The sequence below is a fragment of the Ranitomeya variabilis genome, chromosome 4 (genome assembly GCF_051348905.1).
Source record: "Ranitomeya variabilis isolate aRanVar5 chromosome 4, aRanVar5.hap1, whole genome shotgun sequence".
In the NCBI taxonomy this organism is placed as follows: Eukaryota; Metazoa; Chordata; class Amphibia; order Anura; family Dendrobatidae; genus Ranitomeya; species Ranitomeya variabilis.
The window spans coordinates 756,124,053-756,141,656 of NC_135235.1; the positions used below are offsets into that span (position 1 = coordinate 756,124,053).

The 17,604-nt window shown below is 48.4% G+C and overlaps 1 protein-coding gene across 1 annotated transcript in view; it reads left to right on the top strand.

Moving 5' to 3' along the window:
• The window catches only part of LOC143768271 (uncharacterized), a 116,710-nt gene that overhangs the window by 19,966 nt on the left and 79,140 nt on the right, over window positions 1-17,604 (top strand). The window contains exons 2-4 of the mRNA XM_077256965.1: window positions 1,887-1,961; window positions 2,078-2,146; window positions 2,231-2,293. Coding sequence (XP_077113080.1) covers window positions 1,887-1,961; window positions 2,078-2,146; window positions 2,231-2,293 — 207 coding nt within the window. The remainder of the gene's footprint in view (window positions 1-1,886; window positions 1,962-2,077; window positions 2,147-2,230; window positions 2,294-17,604) is intronic.

A 17,604-nucleotide genomic window follows, 5' to 3' on the forward strand; every position in this document is an offset into this window, starting at 1 on the left:
TAAAATTTGGTAAAGTTATTTTATAATGGATCTTTTAAAGTCACATATGTGATCAATACATTTTGAAATGGTGTGAAGGCCTTTCAATTATACAAGAGGGTTATTTTTGGTGGTGGTAGGAGTAAATGGTTTTACAGCTTGCACATACTATTGCAGTAGGGAATCCAGCTGAAAGACTGGTGTGACTTTGGTTATTTTTTTGGGTGGTTTATCTCAAAACTTTCACTGCCGGCCTGCATGAACATTGCTCTGATAATGTCATCTGGGTAGTTATTAAATCTTTTACGAGTGTGGGGGGGTTGTTTCTAACTATATAAACTTGTCATACTTGCAGAGCCACAAGGGACCACTTCCGCATTCCAGACGCCATCCGGACTAGAACCCACGGAACAACTGCCGCATTCCAGACGCTGCCCGGACTAGGAGCCAGGAACCACTGCCGCTTTGCTGATGTAAGTATTAAAGGGCCACTGTCACCCCCCTCCAGCCCTTATAAACTAAAAGAGCCACGTTGTGCAGCAGTAATGCTGCATTCTAACAAGGTGGCTCTTTTAGTTTTTGGTTCAAGTATTTCCAAAATAAAGCGTTTCGAAACTTAGCCAAAATACCTGTCGTTAGCCAGGGAGGCGGGTCCTCACTCCCCAGCTTGAACCGCTACTCTGCCGTCACTCCAATCTTGTGGGGCTTTCGGCGCCACCCCCTCAGCGCTGTTTACGCTTCAAAACCGGCGCCTGCGCTGTGTACTACTGTTCTGCGCAGGTGCAGTAAGCTCTGGCCGTCTGACGTCCCAGCCAGGCTTGCAGACTGCGCCTGTGCGGGCAGTGCGGCCACCCACCTTTGGAATCCCAGCCCCGCACTGTGCATAATGCATAACACACAGTGCGGGGCTGGGATTCCAAAGGTGGGTGGCCGCACAGGCGCAGTCTGCAAGCCTGGCTGGGACGTCAGTCGGCCAGAGCTTACTGAGCCTGCGCAGCACAGTAGTACACAGCGCAGGCGCCGGTTTTGAAGCGTAAACAGCGCTGAGGGGGCGGCGCCGAAAGCCCCACAAGATTGGAGTGACGGCAGAGTAGCCGTTCAAGCAGGGGGGTGAGGACCCGCCTCCCTGGCTAACGACAGGTATTTTGGCTAAGTTTCAAAATGCTTTATTTTGGGAATACTTGAACCAAAAACTAAAAGAGCCACCTTGTTAGAATGCAGCATTACTGCTGCACAAGGTGGCTCTTTTAGTTTATAACGGCTGTATGGGGGTGACAGTGGCCCTTTAAACACCCTACATCTTCAATTTCAATGTGTATAGTAGATTATTTACAAGGGTGTTTTTACTTGCACAGCCACAAGGGACCACTTTCGCATTCCAGACGCCATCCGGACTAGGACCCACGGAACAACTGCCGCATTCCAGACGCCGCCTGGACTAGGAGCCAGGAACCACTGCCGCTTTGCTGATGTAAGTATTAAACACCCTACATCTTCAATTTCAATGTGTATAGTAGATTATTTACAAGGGTGTTTTTACTTGCACAGCCACAAGGGACCACTTTCGCATTCCAGACGCCATCCGGACTAGGACCCACGGAACAACTGCCGCATTCCAGACGCCGCCTGGACTAGGAGCCAGGAACCACTGCCGCTTTGCTGATGTAAGTATTAAACACCCTACATCTTCAATTTCAATGTGTATAGTAGATTATTTACAAGGGTGTTTTTACTTGCACAGCCACAAGGGACCACTGCCGGCAGACCGTCTAAAAATATCAGTGTCTTCTTCTGAGAGCCCTTCTCCACCGCGACAGCGAGTTGCGGTAATTTTCATTTTTTACTGTTTTAAGTGCTATACTTAAAGTGTCGTTAAATCACTAAATGCATTAATTATGTTTTCACAGGAATCTGAACCAGCCGATGGACTCTCAGAAGGAGACGAGAGGGGTGGAGAAAGACAAGGAGCGGGCGCACAGAGTGTAAGTTTTGGTGAAACAGCTTCACACATCACCCAACACATACAAAACAATTCATCATACATCACAGTACACGTACAACATATGGCTACCTAACTTCTTTTTTTTTTGTTTTCCAGTCTGCTGCACATCAAGATCCTCCCAGCCGCTCCCGGAGCCGACGTAATCGTGGCCGCGGTCGCCGACCGGTGATTGTTTTTTGTTTTTTTTTCCCTCTAGTGAAAATTATGTTTCTGTGTATTAATATTTTTATTTTTCCACAACATCAACAGCGTGCTCCTGACTCGGACGGGGATGACAGCATGGGGATAGATGTTGACCGTCTGATCGAGGAGGTACGCGAGCGGGGGCCGCTCTGTCATATGGGTGACCGCAGGCATGCAGACATGTTTGTGACCCGTCGGCTCTGGGAGGAAGTATGACGTAACATTTTGCCGAGGTGGGAGGACCTTGATCCAAGGCAGCAGACTCAAGAATGTAAGTAGAAACTTCAGTTATGTTTTCTACTTAATGGATTGTATTTTAATTAACACTTGCTTTTATTCTTGTCTTTACAGGTGAAAGGATTAGGAAGCGGTGGCGGTCACTCAGGGATCGCTTCAAGAGGGAATTTAATGAGGAGATGCAGGCCCCGAGTGGCTCAGCATGAAGAAGAAGGACTCCATATAAATATGGCCGGGCCCTGTCCTTCCTCCGTGAAAGTATGCTGCAAAGAGTGTAAGTATTCAACAGCACATTTAATGACCAATTGTACCTAACTTGTTTGGTTTCAGTCAGGGATTTTCCCATATCAATATATTAATTTTTTTTTATCCATTTCACAGCACCTTCTCCAGCCATCGGGCACCTGCATCTACCTTGGCCCTCTCTGGAGCGATCTCTCAGGAGTCCGCCACCGAGGGCCACGTCAGTAGACCCCACCCCTCTGACCCCTTGTCTGGCCCTTCCGGTACCTCTGCCCCATCCACTTCCGCCGCCGCCAGCAGTGAAGCAGCATCGCAGCCCTCGTTACTTGAATCTGCTGGTCAAGACGTAGCGTTCCCTTTACCCTACCCTTCTGATCCTGCCACCTCTAGACCCCAATAGGTTCGTGGCGGCAGCGACAGAGGGGTCAGGAAAGGAGCTATGCTCCTGAGTTCTTGCATCTCAATGCATCCTTCCAAAGCTCTTTCAAAATGTTGGGAGAGCAAGTGACTGCTGGTTTCAGCATGGTGCAAGCACGCATCAGTGAAACCAGCAGGGAAACCAGCAGTCGCTTGGAAAGGCTGCATTCAGATGCAAGTCAAGCTCTGGCAAACCTGTTTTTCCAATCAATGCTCAGGCGCATGGAAAAGCTTTCGCTTAACCAGCAGATGCAGGTAATGCATGAATGCCATGCTGCTCTACTGCGGGTTATGTCCCAAGGCCAAACTCCCACACCTCCCCACACAGCCACTACAACTTTCCCACCCCAGGCCCAATACCCACCCTTGTCCCAATACCAAACAACACAGTCCCAATTCCCACCCCCGTCCCAATACCAAACAACACAGTCCCAATTCCCACCCCAGTCCAAATACCAAACAACACAGACCCAGTCCCAATTCCCATCCCGTCCCCAAATCCCAGTGCCTTCCCCAATGTTTTCTTCCTTGTCAAGCTTTCCTTCCCCATTTAGTATACCACCTACCCCAACACCACCCTCCCCTGCTCAGCTTCCTGTTTTTCCCCCCCCTTCCACAACACCCCAACCCAGTAGGCTTTCCCCAACTATCGACGTGGTCCAACCTTCAAGCCCCTCCGCTAATATCTCCACCCAACACTATACCGATTTGTAATGTATGTTTGACACTGTAATGTTTTATTTTTATCAAAAAATGTTTAAAAGAAATTATGAGAAGCAAAAAAAAGATGGGTGCCAAAAGTACGGCTTACCAACCGACCAAAAAAAGAAAATTAAAAAAAAAAAAGTGTTACCCCACCAAAAAAGCTTGATAAATCTATTTTTTGCCAAGAAAAGGTTTACAACTAGGGTTGAGCGATACCGTCCGATACTTGAAAGTATCGGTATCGGAAAGTATCGGCCGATACCGGCAAAGTATCGGATCTAATCCGATACCGATACCCGATACCAATACAAGTGAATGGGACTCATGTATCGGACGGTAAATCAGCCCTTTCTGTCCTTCTATATGGGGTTCTGGAGGGGGGGAGAGTGTGGGCGGTGCGTGGGCGGAGACTGCGTGTCTCTGTGCGGGCGGGGTCTGTGCGGGCCTGCCAGGGATCTCATTCTATGCGGCCGGCGCTGTATGCCCAGGCTTGATGCGGCGTGCCGGGGCTTGATGCGGCGTGGGAGGGCTCTGCGGCGTGCTGGGGGGTCTATGCGGCGTGAGGGGGTCTAAGCGGCGTGCTGGGGGGTCTATGCGGCGTGAGGGGCTCTCTGCGGCGTTCTGGGGCGTCTATGCGGCGTGCTGGGGGATCTATGCGGCGTGAGGGGCTCTCTGCGGCGTTCTGGGGCGTCTATGCGGCGTGCTGGGGCGTCTATGCGGCGTGCTGGGGGGTCTATGCGGCGTGCTGGGGGGTCTATGCGGCGTGCTGGGGGGTCTATGCGGCGTGCGGGGGTCTCAGCGGCGTGCGGGGGTCTCTGCGGCGTGCTGGGGGGTCTCTGCGGCGTGGGGGGGTCTCTGCGGCGTGGGGGGGGTCTCTGCGGCGTGGGGGGGGTCTCAGTGCGGGCATCGTCCGATGGGACTACAAGTCCCATCGGGCTATGCCTGCTACACTGACAGTGATTGACACATTAGCCAATGATGGGACAGTAGTAGTCCCATCATCCGGCTAATGTGTTGAATGAAAAAAAAAAAAAATACTCCATACATACATTCTACATACATACATACATATAGACATACAGTACATTCATACATTACATACATGACATACATTACATTAAACATAGATTACATACTCACCATTACTTGTCACTTTGTTCCCTGAAGCCAGTGTCATCTATAAAAAATGTGAAAAAAACAAACAACCAATATACTCCCTGTCCGCAGAAATCCACGAGTGTCCCACGACGATCTCCCGTGGAGAGCAGCAGCATCAAATAATGCGACCGCTCTCTAGGGGCTCAGAAACACAATGACGGGAGGAAGGTATCCTTCCGCCACTGTATTCCTCCGCCGCTGTAAAAAAAAAAGTCCCTAGTCTCACTTTATGGCATTGCTGTATGAGACATTTTCCCATGCAGCAATTATATAAAGTGACACTTTGAACTCAGGTAACCTCAGTGATGCACTGCAGGAGCCATTGTCTCCTGTCAGTGTGTCACTGAGGGTCCTATAGAGCAGTGACGTCACCCGATGTCACTGTTCTATAGGGGAGATCGTCGTGGGACACTCGTTATTAATTGGACTACGGCGGACAGGTAGTATGCGGTTTATTATTTTACGTTTTTTGCAGGCGCTGAAGTATGGTAAGTATGGTGAAATGAAGAATATTAAAATACTTTTTCCTAATGTGTGCGTGTTTTATTAACCCTTTTCTTACTATTGGATTAATAACGGATAGGCGTCTTATTGACGCCTCTCCGTTATTAACCCGGCTTAATGTCACCTTACGATAGCAAGGTGACATTAACCCCTTATTACCCCATATCCCACCGCTACACGGGAGTGGGAAGAGAGGGGCTAAGTGCCGGAATTGGCGCATCTTACGGATGCGCCATTTTCGGGGCGGCTGCGGACTGGTATTTGTAGCCGGGGGGGGCCAATATCCATGGCCCCTCTCTAGGCTATGAATATCAGCCCGCAGCTGTCTGCGTAGCCTTTCTGGCTATAAAATATAGGGGGACCCCACGTCATTTTTTTGGGGGGTCCCCCTATTTTAATAGCCAGTAAAGGCTACGCAGACAGCTGCGAGCTGATATTCATAGCAGGCTACAAATATTGGCCCCCGGCCGTCGGCTTTCCCCCTCTGGCACAGAAAATTGCGCGGGAGCCCACGCCGTTTTTTTCCATTTTTTTTTTTTTAAATTCAACGCTCATAAAGGCCTCTTTCACCCTTGCGTCAGTACGGGTCCGTCGCTATGCGTTGAGCCGACGTACCGACGCACGTTGTGAAATTTGTACACGACGTGGGCAGCGGATGCAGTTTTTCAACGCATCCACTGCCCATTCTGAAGTGCGGGGAGGAGGGGGCAGAGTTTCTGCTGCGCATGCGCAGTAGAAAATGGCAGACGCGACGGACAAAAAAACGTTCACTTGAACGTTTTTTCGTGCCGACGGTCCGCCAAAACTCGACGGATCCGTTGCAGAACGGACGCGACGTGTGGCCATTCGTCGCGATCCGTCGCTAATACAAGTCTATGGGGAAAAAAAATGCATCCTGCGAGCACATTTGCAGGATCCGTTTTTTTCCGCCAGATCCGTTTTTTCAGTCGGATCCGTTGTTTTCCGCCAGATCGGTTTTTTTCCACCGGATCCGTTTTTTTCCGCCAGATCCGTTTTTTTTACATTGGATCCGTTTTTTCTGCCAGATCTGTTTTTTTCCACCGGATCCGTTTTTTTCCACCAGATACGTTTTTTTCCGCCAGATCCGTTTTTTCCTGCCGGATCCATTTTTTTCCGCCAGATCCGTTTTTTCTCATAGAGTTGTAATAGCGCCGGATTGCGCCTGATGGCCACACATTTCATCCGTTTTTTGCAGGATTCGTTAAAAAAAACTGTTTCCGCCGGACGGAAAACTCATAGGAACGTTTTTTGTCCGTTATTTTTCATGCATGTTTCCATTCAAATCATGCACATTTTCCGTTTATTTATTTTCCAAAAACCTCATCAAAACCTGCATCAAAACTGCATGAAAAACCGCACCAAAAACCTGCATCAAAAACAGCATCAAAAACCGCACCAAAAACCTGCATCAAAAACCGCACCAAAAACTGCATCAAAAACCGCACCAAAAACTGCATCAAAAACCGCACCAAAAACCTGCAGCAAAAAAGCACCAAAAACTGCATCAAAAACTGCATCAAAAACCGCACCAAAAAACTGCAGCAAAAAACTGCAGCAAAAAAAGCATCAAAAACCGCATCAAAAAGCTACATCAAAAACAGCACCAAAAACTGCATCAAAAACCGCACCAAAAACCTGCAGCAAAAAAGCACCAAAAACCGCATCAAAAACCGCATCAAAAAGCTGGAGCAAAAAAAGCACCAAAAACTGCATCAAATACTGCACCAAAAACTGCATCAAAAACCGCACCAAAAACCTGCAGCAAAAACTGCATCAAAAACCGCATCAAAACTGCACCAGTTTTTAATGCAGGTTTTGATGCAGTTTTTGGTGCAGTTTTTGATGCGGTTTTTGATGCAGGTTTTGGTGCTGTTTTTGATGTAGCTTTTTGATGCGGTTTTTGATGCAGTTTTTGGTGCTTTTTTGCTGCAGGTTTTTGGTGCTGTTTTTGATGCAGTTTTTGATGCAGTTTTTGGTGCTTTTTTGCTGCAGGTTTTTGGTGCGGTTTTTGATGCAGTTTTTGATGCTGTTTTTGGTGCTTTTTTGCTGCAGCTTTTTGATGCAGTTTTTGGTGCTTTTTTGCTGCAGGTTTTTGATGCAGTTTTTGGTGCAGTATTTGATGCAGTTTTTGGTGTTTTTTGCTGCAGGTTTTTGGTGCGGTTTTTGGTGCAGCAAAAAAGCACCAAAAACTGCATCAAAAACCGCATCAAAAACTGCAACAAAAACTGCATCAAAAACCGCACCAAAAACCTGCAGCAAAAACTGCATCAAAAACCGCATCAAAACTGCACCAGTTTTTTATGCAGGTTTTGATACAGTTTTTGGTGCAGTTTTTGATGCGGTTTTTGATGCAGGTTTTGGTGCTGTTTTTGATGTAGCTTTTTGATGCGGTTTTTGATGCAATTTTTGGTGCTTTTTTTGCTGCAGGTTTTTGGTGCTGTTTTTGATGCAGTTTTTGATGCAGTTTTTGGTGCTTTTTTGCTGCACCAAAAACCGCACCAAAAACCTGCAGCAAAAAACACCAAAAACTGCATCAAAAACCGCATCAAAAACTGCACCAAAAACTGCATCAAAAACCGCACCAAAAACCTGCATCAAAAAAGCACCAAAAACTGCATCAAAAACTGAACCAAAAACTACATCAAAAACCGCACCAAAAACATGCGGTTTTTGATGCAGTTTTTGGTGCTTTTTTGCTGCATGTTTTTGGTGCGGTTTTTGATGTAGTTTTTGGTTCAGTTTTTGATACAGTTTTTGGTGCTTTTTTTGATGCAGGTTTTTGGTGCGGTTTTTGATGCAGTTTTTGGTGCAGTTTTTGATGCGGTTTTTGATGCAGTTTTTGGTGCTTTTTGCTGCAGGTTTTTGGTGCGGTTTTTGATGTAGTTTTTGGTTCAGTTTTTGATGCAGTTTTTGGTGCTTTTTTTGCTGCAGGTTTTTGGTGCGGTTTTTGATGCAGGTTTTGGTGCAGTTTTTGATGCGTTTTTTGATGCAGTTTTTGGTGCTTTTTGCTGCAGGTTTTTGGTGCGGTTTTTGATGCAGTTTTTGGTGCAGTTTTTGATGCGGTTTTTGATGCAGTTTTTGGTGCTTTTTTGCTGCACCAAAAACCGCACCAAAAAACACCAAAAACTGCATCAAATACTGCACCAAAAACTGCATCAAAAACCTGCAGCAAAAAAGCACCAAAAACTGCATCAAAAACGGCATCAAAAACCTGCAGCAAAAAAAGCACCAAAAACAGCATCAAAAACTGCATCAAAAACCGCACCAAAAACCTGCAGCAAAAAAGCACCAAAAACTGCATCAAAAACTGCATCAAAAACAGCACCAAAAACCTGCAGCAAAAAAAGCACCAAAAACTGCATCAAAAACCGCATCAAAAAGCTACATCAAAAACAGCACCAAAACCTGCACCAAAAACCGCATCAAAAACTGCACCAAAAACTGCATCAAAACCTGCATAAAAAACTGGTGCAGTTTTGATGCGGTTTTTGATGCAGTTTTTGCTGCAGGTTTTTGGTGCGGTTTTTGATGCAGTTTTTGGTGCTTTTTTGCTGCACCAAAAACCGCACCAAAAACCTGCAGCAAAAAACACCAAAAACTGCATCAAATACTGCACCAAAAACTGCATCAAAAACCTGCAGCAAAAAAGCACCAAAAACTGCATCAAAAACGGCATCAAAAACCTGCAGCAAAAAAGCACCAAAAACAGCATCAAAAACTGCATCAAAAACCGCACCAAAAACCTGCAGCAAAAAAGCACCAAAAACTGCATCAAAAACAGCACCAAAAACCTGCAGCAAAAAAAGCACCAAAACTGCATCAAAAACCGCATCAAAAAGCTACATCAAAAACAGCACCAAAACCTGCATCAAAAACCGCATCAAAAACTGCACCAAAAACTGCATCAAAACCTGCATTAAAAACTGGTGCAGTTTTGATGCGGTTTTTGATGCAGTTTTTGCTGCAGGTTATTGGTGCGGTTTTTGATGTAGTTTTTGGTGCAGTATTTGATGCAGTTTTTGGTGCTTTTTTTGCTCCAGCTTTTTGATGCGGTTTTTGATGCAGTTTTTGGTGCAGTTTTTGATGCGGTTTTTGATGCAGTTTTTGGTGCTTTTTTGCTGCAGGTTTTTGGTGCGGTTTTTGATGCAGTTTTTGGTGCTGTTTTTGATGTAGCTTTTTGATGCGGTTTTTGATGCAGTTTTTGGTGCTTTTTTTGCTGCAGTTTTTTGCTGCAGTTTTTTGGTGCGGTTTGTGATGCAGTTTTTGATGCAGTTTTTGGTGCTTTTTTGCTGCAGGTTTTTGGTGCGGTTTTTGATGCAGTTTTTGGTGCGGTTTTTGATGCAGTTTTTGGTGCGGTTTTTGATGCAGGTTTTTGGTGCGGTTTTTGATGCTGTTTTTGATGCAGGTTTTTGGTGCGGTTTTTCATGCAGTTTTGATGCAGGTTTTGATGAGGTTTTTGGAAAATAAATAAACGGAAAATGTGCATGATTTGAATGGAAACATGCATGAAAAATAACGGACAAAAAACGTTCCTATGAGTTTTCCGTCCGGCGGAAACAGTTTTTTTTAACGAATCCTGCAAAAATCGGATGAAATGTGTGGCCATCAGGCGCAATCCGGCGCTATTACAACTCTATGAGAAAAAACGGATCTGGCGGAAAAAAATGGATCCGGCAGGAAAAAACGGATCTGGCGGAAAAAAACGTATCTGGTGGAAAAAAACAGATCCGGTGGAAAAAAACAGATCTGGCAGAAAAAAATGGATCCAATGTAAAAAAAACGGATCTGGCGGAAAAAAACGGATCCGGTGGAAAAAAACGGATCTGGCGGAATACAACGGATCCGACTGAAAAAACGGATCTGGCGGAAAAAAACGGATCCTGCAAATGTGCTCGCAGGATGCATTTTTTTTCCCCATAGACTTGTATTAGCGACGGATCGCGACGAATGGCCACACGTCGCGTCCGTTCTGCAACGGATCCGTCGAGTTTTGGCGGACCGGCGGCACGAAAAAACGTTCAAGTGAACGTTTTTTTGTCCGTCGCGTCTGCCATTTTCTACTGCGCATGCGCAGCAGAAACTCTGCCCCCTCCTCCCCGCACTTCAGAATGGGCAGTGGATGCGTTGAAAAACTGCATCCGCTGCCCACGTCGTGTACAAATTTCACAACGTGCGTCGGTACGTCGGCTCAACGCATAGCGACGGACCCGTACTGACGCAAGGGTGAAAGAGGCCTTTATGAGCGTTGAATTTAAAAAAAAAAATGGAAAAAAACGGCGTGGGCTCCCGCGCAATTTTCTGCGCCAGAGGGGGAAAGCCGACGGCCGGGGGCCAATATTTGTAGCCTGCTATGAATATCAGCTCGCAGCTGTCTGCGTAGCCTTTACTGGCTATTAAAATAGGGGGACCCCCCAAAAAAATGACGTGGGGTCCCCCTATATTTTATAGCCAGAAAGGCTACGCAGACAGCTGCGGGCTGATATTCATAGCCTAGAGAGGGGCCATGGATATTGCCCCCCCCCCGGCTACAAATACCAGTCCGCAGCCGCCCCGAAAATGGCGCATCCGTAAGATGCGCCAATTCCGGCACTTAGCCCCTCTCTTCCCACTCCCGTGTAGCGGTGGGATATGGGGTAATAAGGGGTTAATGTCACCTTGCTATCGTAAGGTGACATTAAGCCGGGTTAATAACGGAGAGGCGTCAATAAGACGCCTATCCGTTATTAATCCAATAGTAAGAAAAGGGTTAATAAAACACGCACACATTAGGAAAAAGTATTTTAATATTCTTCATTTCACCATACTTACCATACTTCAGCGCCTGCAAAAAACGTAAAATAATAAACCGCATACTACCTGTCCGCCGTAGTCCAATTAATAACGAGTGTCCCACGACGATCTCCCCTATAGAACAGTGACATCGGGTGACGTCACTGCTCTATAGGACCCTCAGTGACACACTGACAGGAGACAATGGCTCCTGCAGTGCATCACTGAGGTTACCTGAGTTCAAAGTGTCACTTTATATAATTGCTGCATGGGAAAATGTCTCATACAGCAATGCCATAAAGTGAGACTAGGGACTTTTTTTTTTTACAGCGGCGGAGGAATACAGTGGCGGAAGGATACCTTCCTCCCGTCATTGTGTTTCTGAGCCCCTAGAGAGCGGTCGCATTATTTGATGCTGCTGCTCTCCACGGGAGATCGTCGTGGGACACTCGTGGATTTCTGCGGACAGGGAGTATATTGGTTGTTTGTTTTTTTCACATTTTTTATAGATGATACTGGCTTCAGGGAACAAAGTGACAAGTAATGGTGAGTATGTAATCTATGTTTAATGTAATGTATGTCATGTATGTAATGTATGAATGTACTGTATGTCTATATGTATGTATGTATGTAGAATGTATGTATGGAGTATTTTTTTTTTTTCATTCAACACATTAGCCGGATGATGGGACTACTACTGTCCCATCATTGGCTAATGTGTCAATCACTGTCAGTGTAGCAGGCATAGCCCGATGGGACTTGTAGTCCCATCGGACGATGCCCACACTGAGACCCCCGCACGCCGCAGAGACCCCCCCCACGCCGCAGAGACCCCCCCACGCCGCAGAGACCCCCCCACGCCGCAGAGACCCCCCAGCACGCCGCAGAGACCCCCGCACGCCGCTGAGACCCCCGCACGCCGCATAGACCCCCCAGCACGCCGCATAGACCCCCCAGCACGCCGCATAGACCCCCCAGCACGCCGCATAGACGCCCCAGAACGCCGCAGAGAGCCCCTCACGCCGCATAGATCCCCCAGCACGCCGCATAGACGCCCCAGAACGCCGCAGAGAGCCCCTCACGCCGCATAGACCCCCCAGCACGCCGCTTAGACCCCCTCACGCCGCATAGACCCCCCAGCACGCCGCTTAGACCCCTCCAGCACGCCGCAGAGCCCTCCCACGCCGCATCAAGCCCCGGCACGCCGCATCAAGCCTGGGTATACAGCGCTGGCCGCATAGAATGAGATCCCTGGCAGGCCCGCACAGACCCCGCCCGCACAGAGACACGCAGTCTCCGCCCACGCACCGCCCACTTTACATTATAGTGATTTTAGCACTGTGGGGACTTCCGATTCCGATACCCGATACCACAAAAATATCGGATCTCGGTATCAGAATTCCGATACCGCAAGGATCGGCCGATACCCGATACTTGCGGTATCGGAATGCTCAACACTATTTACAACCTAAACAAAAGGTTGACCCAAAATGTATTTGTAGCAAAAAAAATGCTAAAGGTTTACAATGATTTAATGTTGTTATATGTTAAATAAAATTGTGTTTGGTTTGACAACAATTGTTTGTGAACTGCCTTCATTTAATAAGATAAGGAATGTAAAATAAAAACACATCACACGTTACAAAGGTATTACATTTTGTTTATTACCCAAAATATACCAAAGTTTTTGAAACAAATTATTACGTTGGTGTCAATAAAAAAACTTTCTACACACACAAACATTAATCACCAATAAATGAAATAACATTTCACACTATGTTATCTTGCCATGCCACCCTGCCCACAGGTAAAACAAAATACTCAGCAAAGTTTTCCCTCGTTCTGGAAACATAACCGGAAGAACGTACAGAGCTGCTGTTGTAATCCCACAGGGTGGTCTCCAAGTCCTCATCTTCCACGGAAACAGGCTCCTTTGAAAGTACAAAGTTATGTAGGACCATGCAGGCCTTCACAACCTCATCCACTGTTCGTATGTGCAGTGTTATGGCGGTGAGCAGCACGCGCCACTTTGCCGTGAGAATGCCAAATGCACATGCAGCGCCCCAGAGTCCTGGTCATTGCAGTACTGTGGCTCTGCCACTAAGGGGAGCCATGGTACGTTCGATGGCACTGAAGGAGTTTCTCCAATCAGGTATCACAGACACCAATATGTTTCACAGCAAGGCCTCCGGGGGGAGCTAAGGGTGCTATTCATTAGGCCACTCCCCACCATAGTGGGTAAACTGGGGGTCAGGCAGGAAGTTAGAGAGAACGCTGACGGGATTGAACGGAGCAACACCTTGTGGCAGAGGGTGTTGTGAAGGGAGAGACTGTAGGGTCTCTGCCAGGGGTGGGATCCTGGCAGAGGCTTGGCATTGAGAGAACGTAACGGGACCGTGCCTGCTCAGCTTAGCGGCGGTGCCCAAGAAAGGACTAGAAGCGAGGCAGATTGTGCTGAGTGAGAAACGAGATCAAGCAGAAGGCGAATACCAGCAGGGGTTTTGTTGAAAGAGGCAGCACCCTGCTGAGGCGCAATACCGGTGGCCGGAACGCCGAGGGAGTGGATTAGAATACAGCTTCAAGCCATACTCCAAACAGCGGCAGGACAGTCGGTCTCAGGCGGGCTGTCTACCACATATCACCTATGAAGTCTTGGGGGGCAATTGCGGGAGAGGGGCGTCTCTAGGGTCCCGGAAGAACTCCAGGCCTACCTGACAAACGGGTGCCATTCCAACCTGAATACAGGGAGGGGTGGATTACAGAGGAACATCAAATCGAGTTGTGAGGGAACTTAAGAAACAGACACAACCGTTGTGGGGTCACTTTCCGTGAGCACAGCAGGGAAGGACTACAACACATAGCGCTAGAAGGAAGGCACAGATTTCCACCTGAGAGGAGGACTCTGGAGGTGCCATTGGACCGGCCGGACTTGCGCAGCCTGGTGAACCGTATTCTGGACTGCGGACTGAGAGATCTCCAGTAAAGAGGTAAAGAGACTGCAACCTGGTGTCCTCGTTATTTACCGCGACCTGCACCCCACAACTGCACCGCTACACCACCATTAGCACCACTTATTGCACCGGACGTCCCCCACTGACGGACAGGGCCACGGACCGGGTCTAGCCACCGTGACAACCCCAGGACTGAGACCTAGAGGCCCGGCTCCGGGTACCCCTCGGCCCTGCGGCGGTGTGGGGGCGCGCCGCAGACTTGGCGTCACGAACAGGATCTACTTAAGCCTGAAGAATCAGGTCATGTGTGCCTAGAGACTGTGATTTACTGTGCTTGGACTGTACTTTATTGTAAGACTGTGCTGCGCCAGTTGCCGCCAAAATCCGCCGCCATTGCAGCGCTGAGGAGAGCGCAGGAAGAGAAGAGGGGCGTGAAGTGGGCGTAGACAAGTTGGAGAGCGCGAACAGCAATGGCCGCCCAGTCTAAATATTTCTGCACGGTGAGGACGTGTCCGTCAGCAGCAGAGATCCGCCTCTTAATTCTTAATGGGGGGCGGAGGCAGAGAAAACGAAACCGCTCCCGAAGGAGAGAGCGGGAAAAAGACCAGGAAGTGACCCGCGTGGAGGACGCTATGGCCAGCAGCTCCGAACCCGATAGTGGGGTTGAAGTGGAAGTCTCCCCCGACTACCCGGATGAGCCCAGTAGCCCGTCCTCCGTGGATAACACCAGATTCCTGAGAGCTGAGATGGAGGACTTATATAACCAGCTCCTCCAACTGAATGTGAGAGTCCAGGCTCCGCACCCGGTGGAGCCGGTAGAGGGTTCCCGGACATCGGAGTTCTCACCGGAAAAACCAGCGGGACCTGCTACGGAAAGTGAACTCGTACCAGTTGGTGAGTCCGCCGATCCTGCCCCGCCAGCCGAGGGTGTGTTAGTGGGTCCTGTAGCGGCACCACCTCTCCCGGGAACCCATAGACTCCAGCGCCTGCTACCATGGGAGGAAGCCACGGGCATGGAACATCGTATGCGAGCCCCAATCACCCCTACTCCCTTGCTGTGTGAGGTCCACGCGGAGCGCACGGTGTGCCGCTGGGTGAACCCCGGATCCAATCTTATGGGGTTCCCCGGGGTGGAGACCCAGAAGGGGGAGATGGTACAGGCCCTAAGCTGGGAGGAATACCAAATCCAGCTAGAACATCGGTGGCGAGAGGAGGAGAAAGTACATCAGGCTGGGCGGGAGGCTCACCATCAAAAGGATTTGGCGGTCAAGGATCGGGCCCGCAAGGACCCCACCACTCACCAGGCCCCGCGCAGGCAGGGCATCGTCACCACCTTTAAGCTCCGAGGAGGCTGGGGCTTTATTAAGGAACCGGGGCTCTATGCAGAGATCTTTGTCAACCGACGGGATGTTGAGTCACACCTTAGAGAGGGCCACCCCGATCGGGACCTCTACCCGGGGGATAGTGTTACTTACACCCGGCATTTTGGGGAAAAGGGGTGGTTTGCTCTGAACATCTACAAGAAAGAGAAACCAGCCCCTGTAGCCAAGGTGCCACCGTGTGATCGATCCGTAACCACCCCGGTCGTCCCCACCTGTCTGATCACAGAACCTGCGATCTGCCGCATGACCCCCGCAACCACCGTGGTGGCCAAGGAAGTGCCTTTCCAAGTGACCAATGTTCCTGATGTATCAGCGCAGAAAGACGTGGGAACGCAGACCCTCATCACCGCACACGATCTGGTTGTGCAACAGACCCGCACCCATGGGGTGTACCTGGCCGCGGGAGTGAATCTGGAACCTGACCTGCCTGTATTGCAGGGGTTCCCCCGCCAGGTGGCGCCTCGTGGGGGATTCTGAATTGAATGCTCTTTTATGGAAATGTAAATAGTTACTGTTTGTTCTTTAAGTTGCTGCTAAACCCGTCCAGGGTAAACTTTAAAAGGTGACCCCTTTGTTGACCCGGGGTCACTATTGCTGTTTCTTTGAAGTTTTGCACAAAAGTTACACAAACTGTAGAAATCATGGACTGTGCATGATTCGAACTTCCTTGTAAATAGTTGCACCTTCTTAAGGGTGCCTCCTACTGGTTTTAGTTAAAAGACACTTTGCGAAGATACCTTTCCTACTGGTTTTAGCTAAAAGACACTTTGCGAAGATATCAATGCTGGAACCTTTGCATGGACTGGTAGGCTGAGAAGACGAGCTACCTCAGAAAGACTTGGTCCCCTCTTAAAGGGGATGTGAAGAATTGAACTTGAGAAAGATACTGTTGCAGAACAGTAATGCCATGATGATGCTTTGAAAAGAAATGTAACTGTTTTACATGAAGAGTTATATGTGTTTAAATTGTTTGAATTGTGAAATCTGAAAATAATGTTTTGTGAAAGGAAAAGATGCAGAGAGCCCGCAGGGGTAGAAGTAGAGATCTGCATAGTTGAAAGTAAAGAAGTAATGATGAAGGTGAGGATAGAAGGTAAACCCTGCGTCCCCATAGAAAGTTACTTTGTTACTAAGGACAGAAAGCGAACCCGTAGGGGTCAGAGAGTGAGTCCTTAAAGGAGCCGAGTAGAGCTGGCTCAGAGTTCTTTAAATGAAAGGAATGTTATGTCTATACTATGTATAGTAGCGAAAGGCAGTAGGCCCTGGCTGAACGGGGCGGTCCTGTAAAAGAAAGGAGAGGCAGTAGGTCTGGTGCCATAGGGACAGGCGGTCCTGCAGGTTCAAAGTAGGAGAATGTGAAGTTACCCTACCCTGTAATGTGATTATAGGAAGGCCTTTGGTAAACTAAGAGTGTATGTTTCTTAAAGGCAATGTTAATTTATTGTTCCAGAATTTGCACTAAGTAGAATACCCGGTTGGGTAACAGGAGTTATGTATAGCCTGTAATTTATAATGTTGACTATGTTTGTAACGTTAAAAGTGTCCTCACCTCCCATAAAGGGAAGCCTGTTCAAGTATACTTATTGTTTTGCACTCAACAAAATTGTATGTCTGTTTACTAATCTGTATTGTTGTTTTTCTTCCCAGTCCCGGAGTACTGTGTTTAACCAGGGGGGAGTGCAGCGCCCCAGAGTCCTGGTCGTTGCAGTACTGTGGCTTCGCCGCTAAGGGGAGCCATGGTACGTTCGATGGCACTGAAGGAGTTCCTCCAATCAGGTATCACAGACACCAATATGTTTCACAGCAGGGCCTCCGGGGGGAGCTAAGGGTGCTATTCATTAGGCCACTCCCCACCATAGTGGGTAAACTGGGGGTCAGGCAGGAAGTTAGAGAGAACGCTGACGGGATTGAACGGAGCAACACCTTGTGGCAGAGGGTGTTGTGAAGGGAGAGACTGTAGGGTCTCTGCCAGGGGTGGGATCCTGGCAGAGGCTTGGCATTGAGAGAACGTAACGGGACCGTGCCTGCTCAGCTTAGCGGCGGTGCCCAAGAA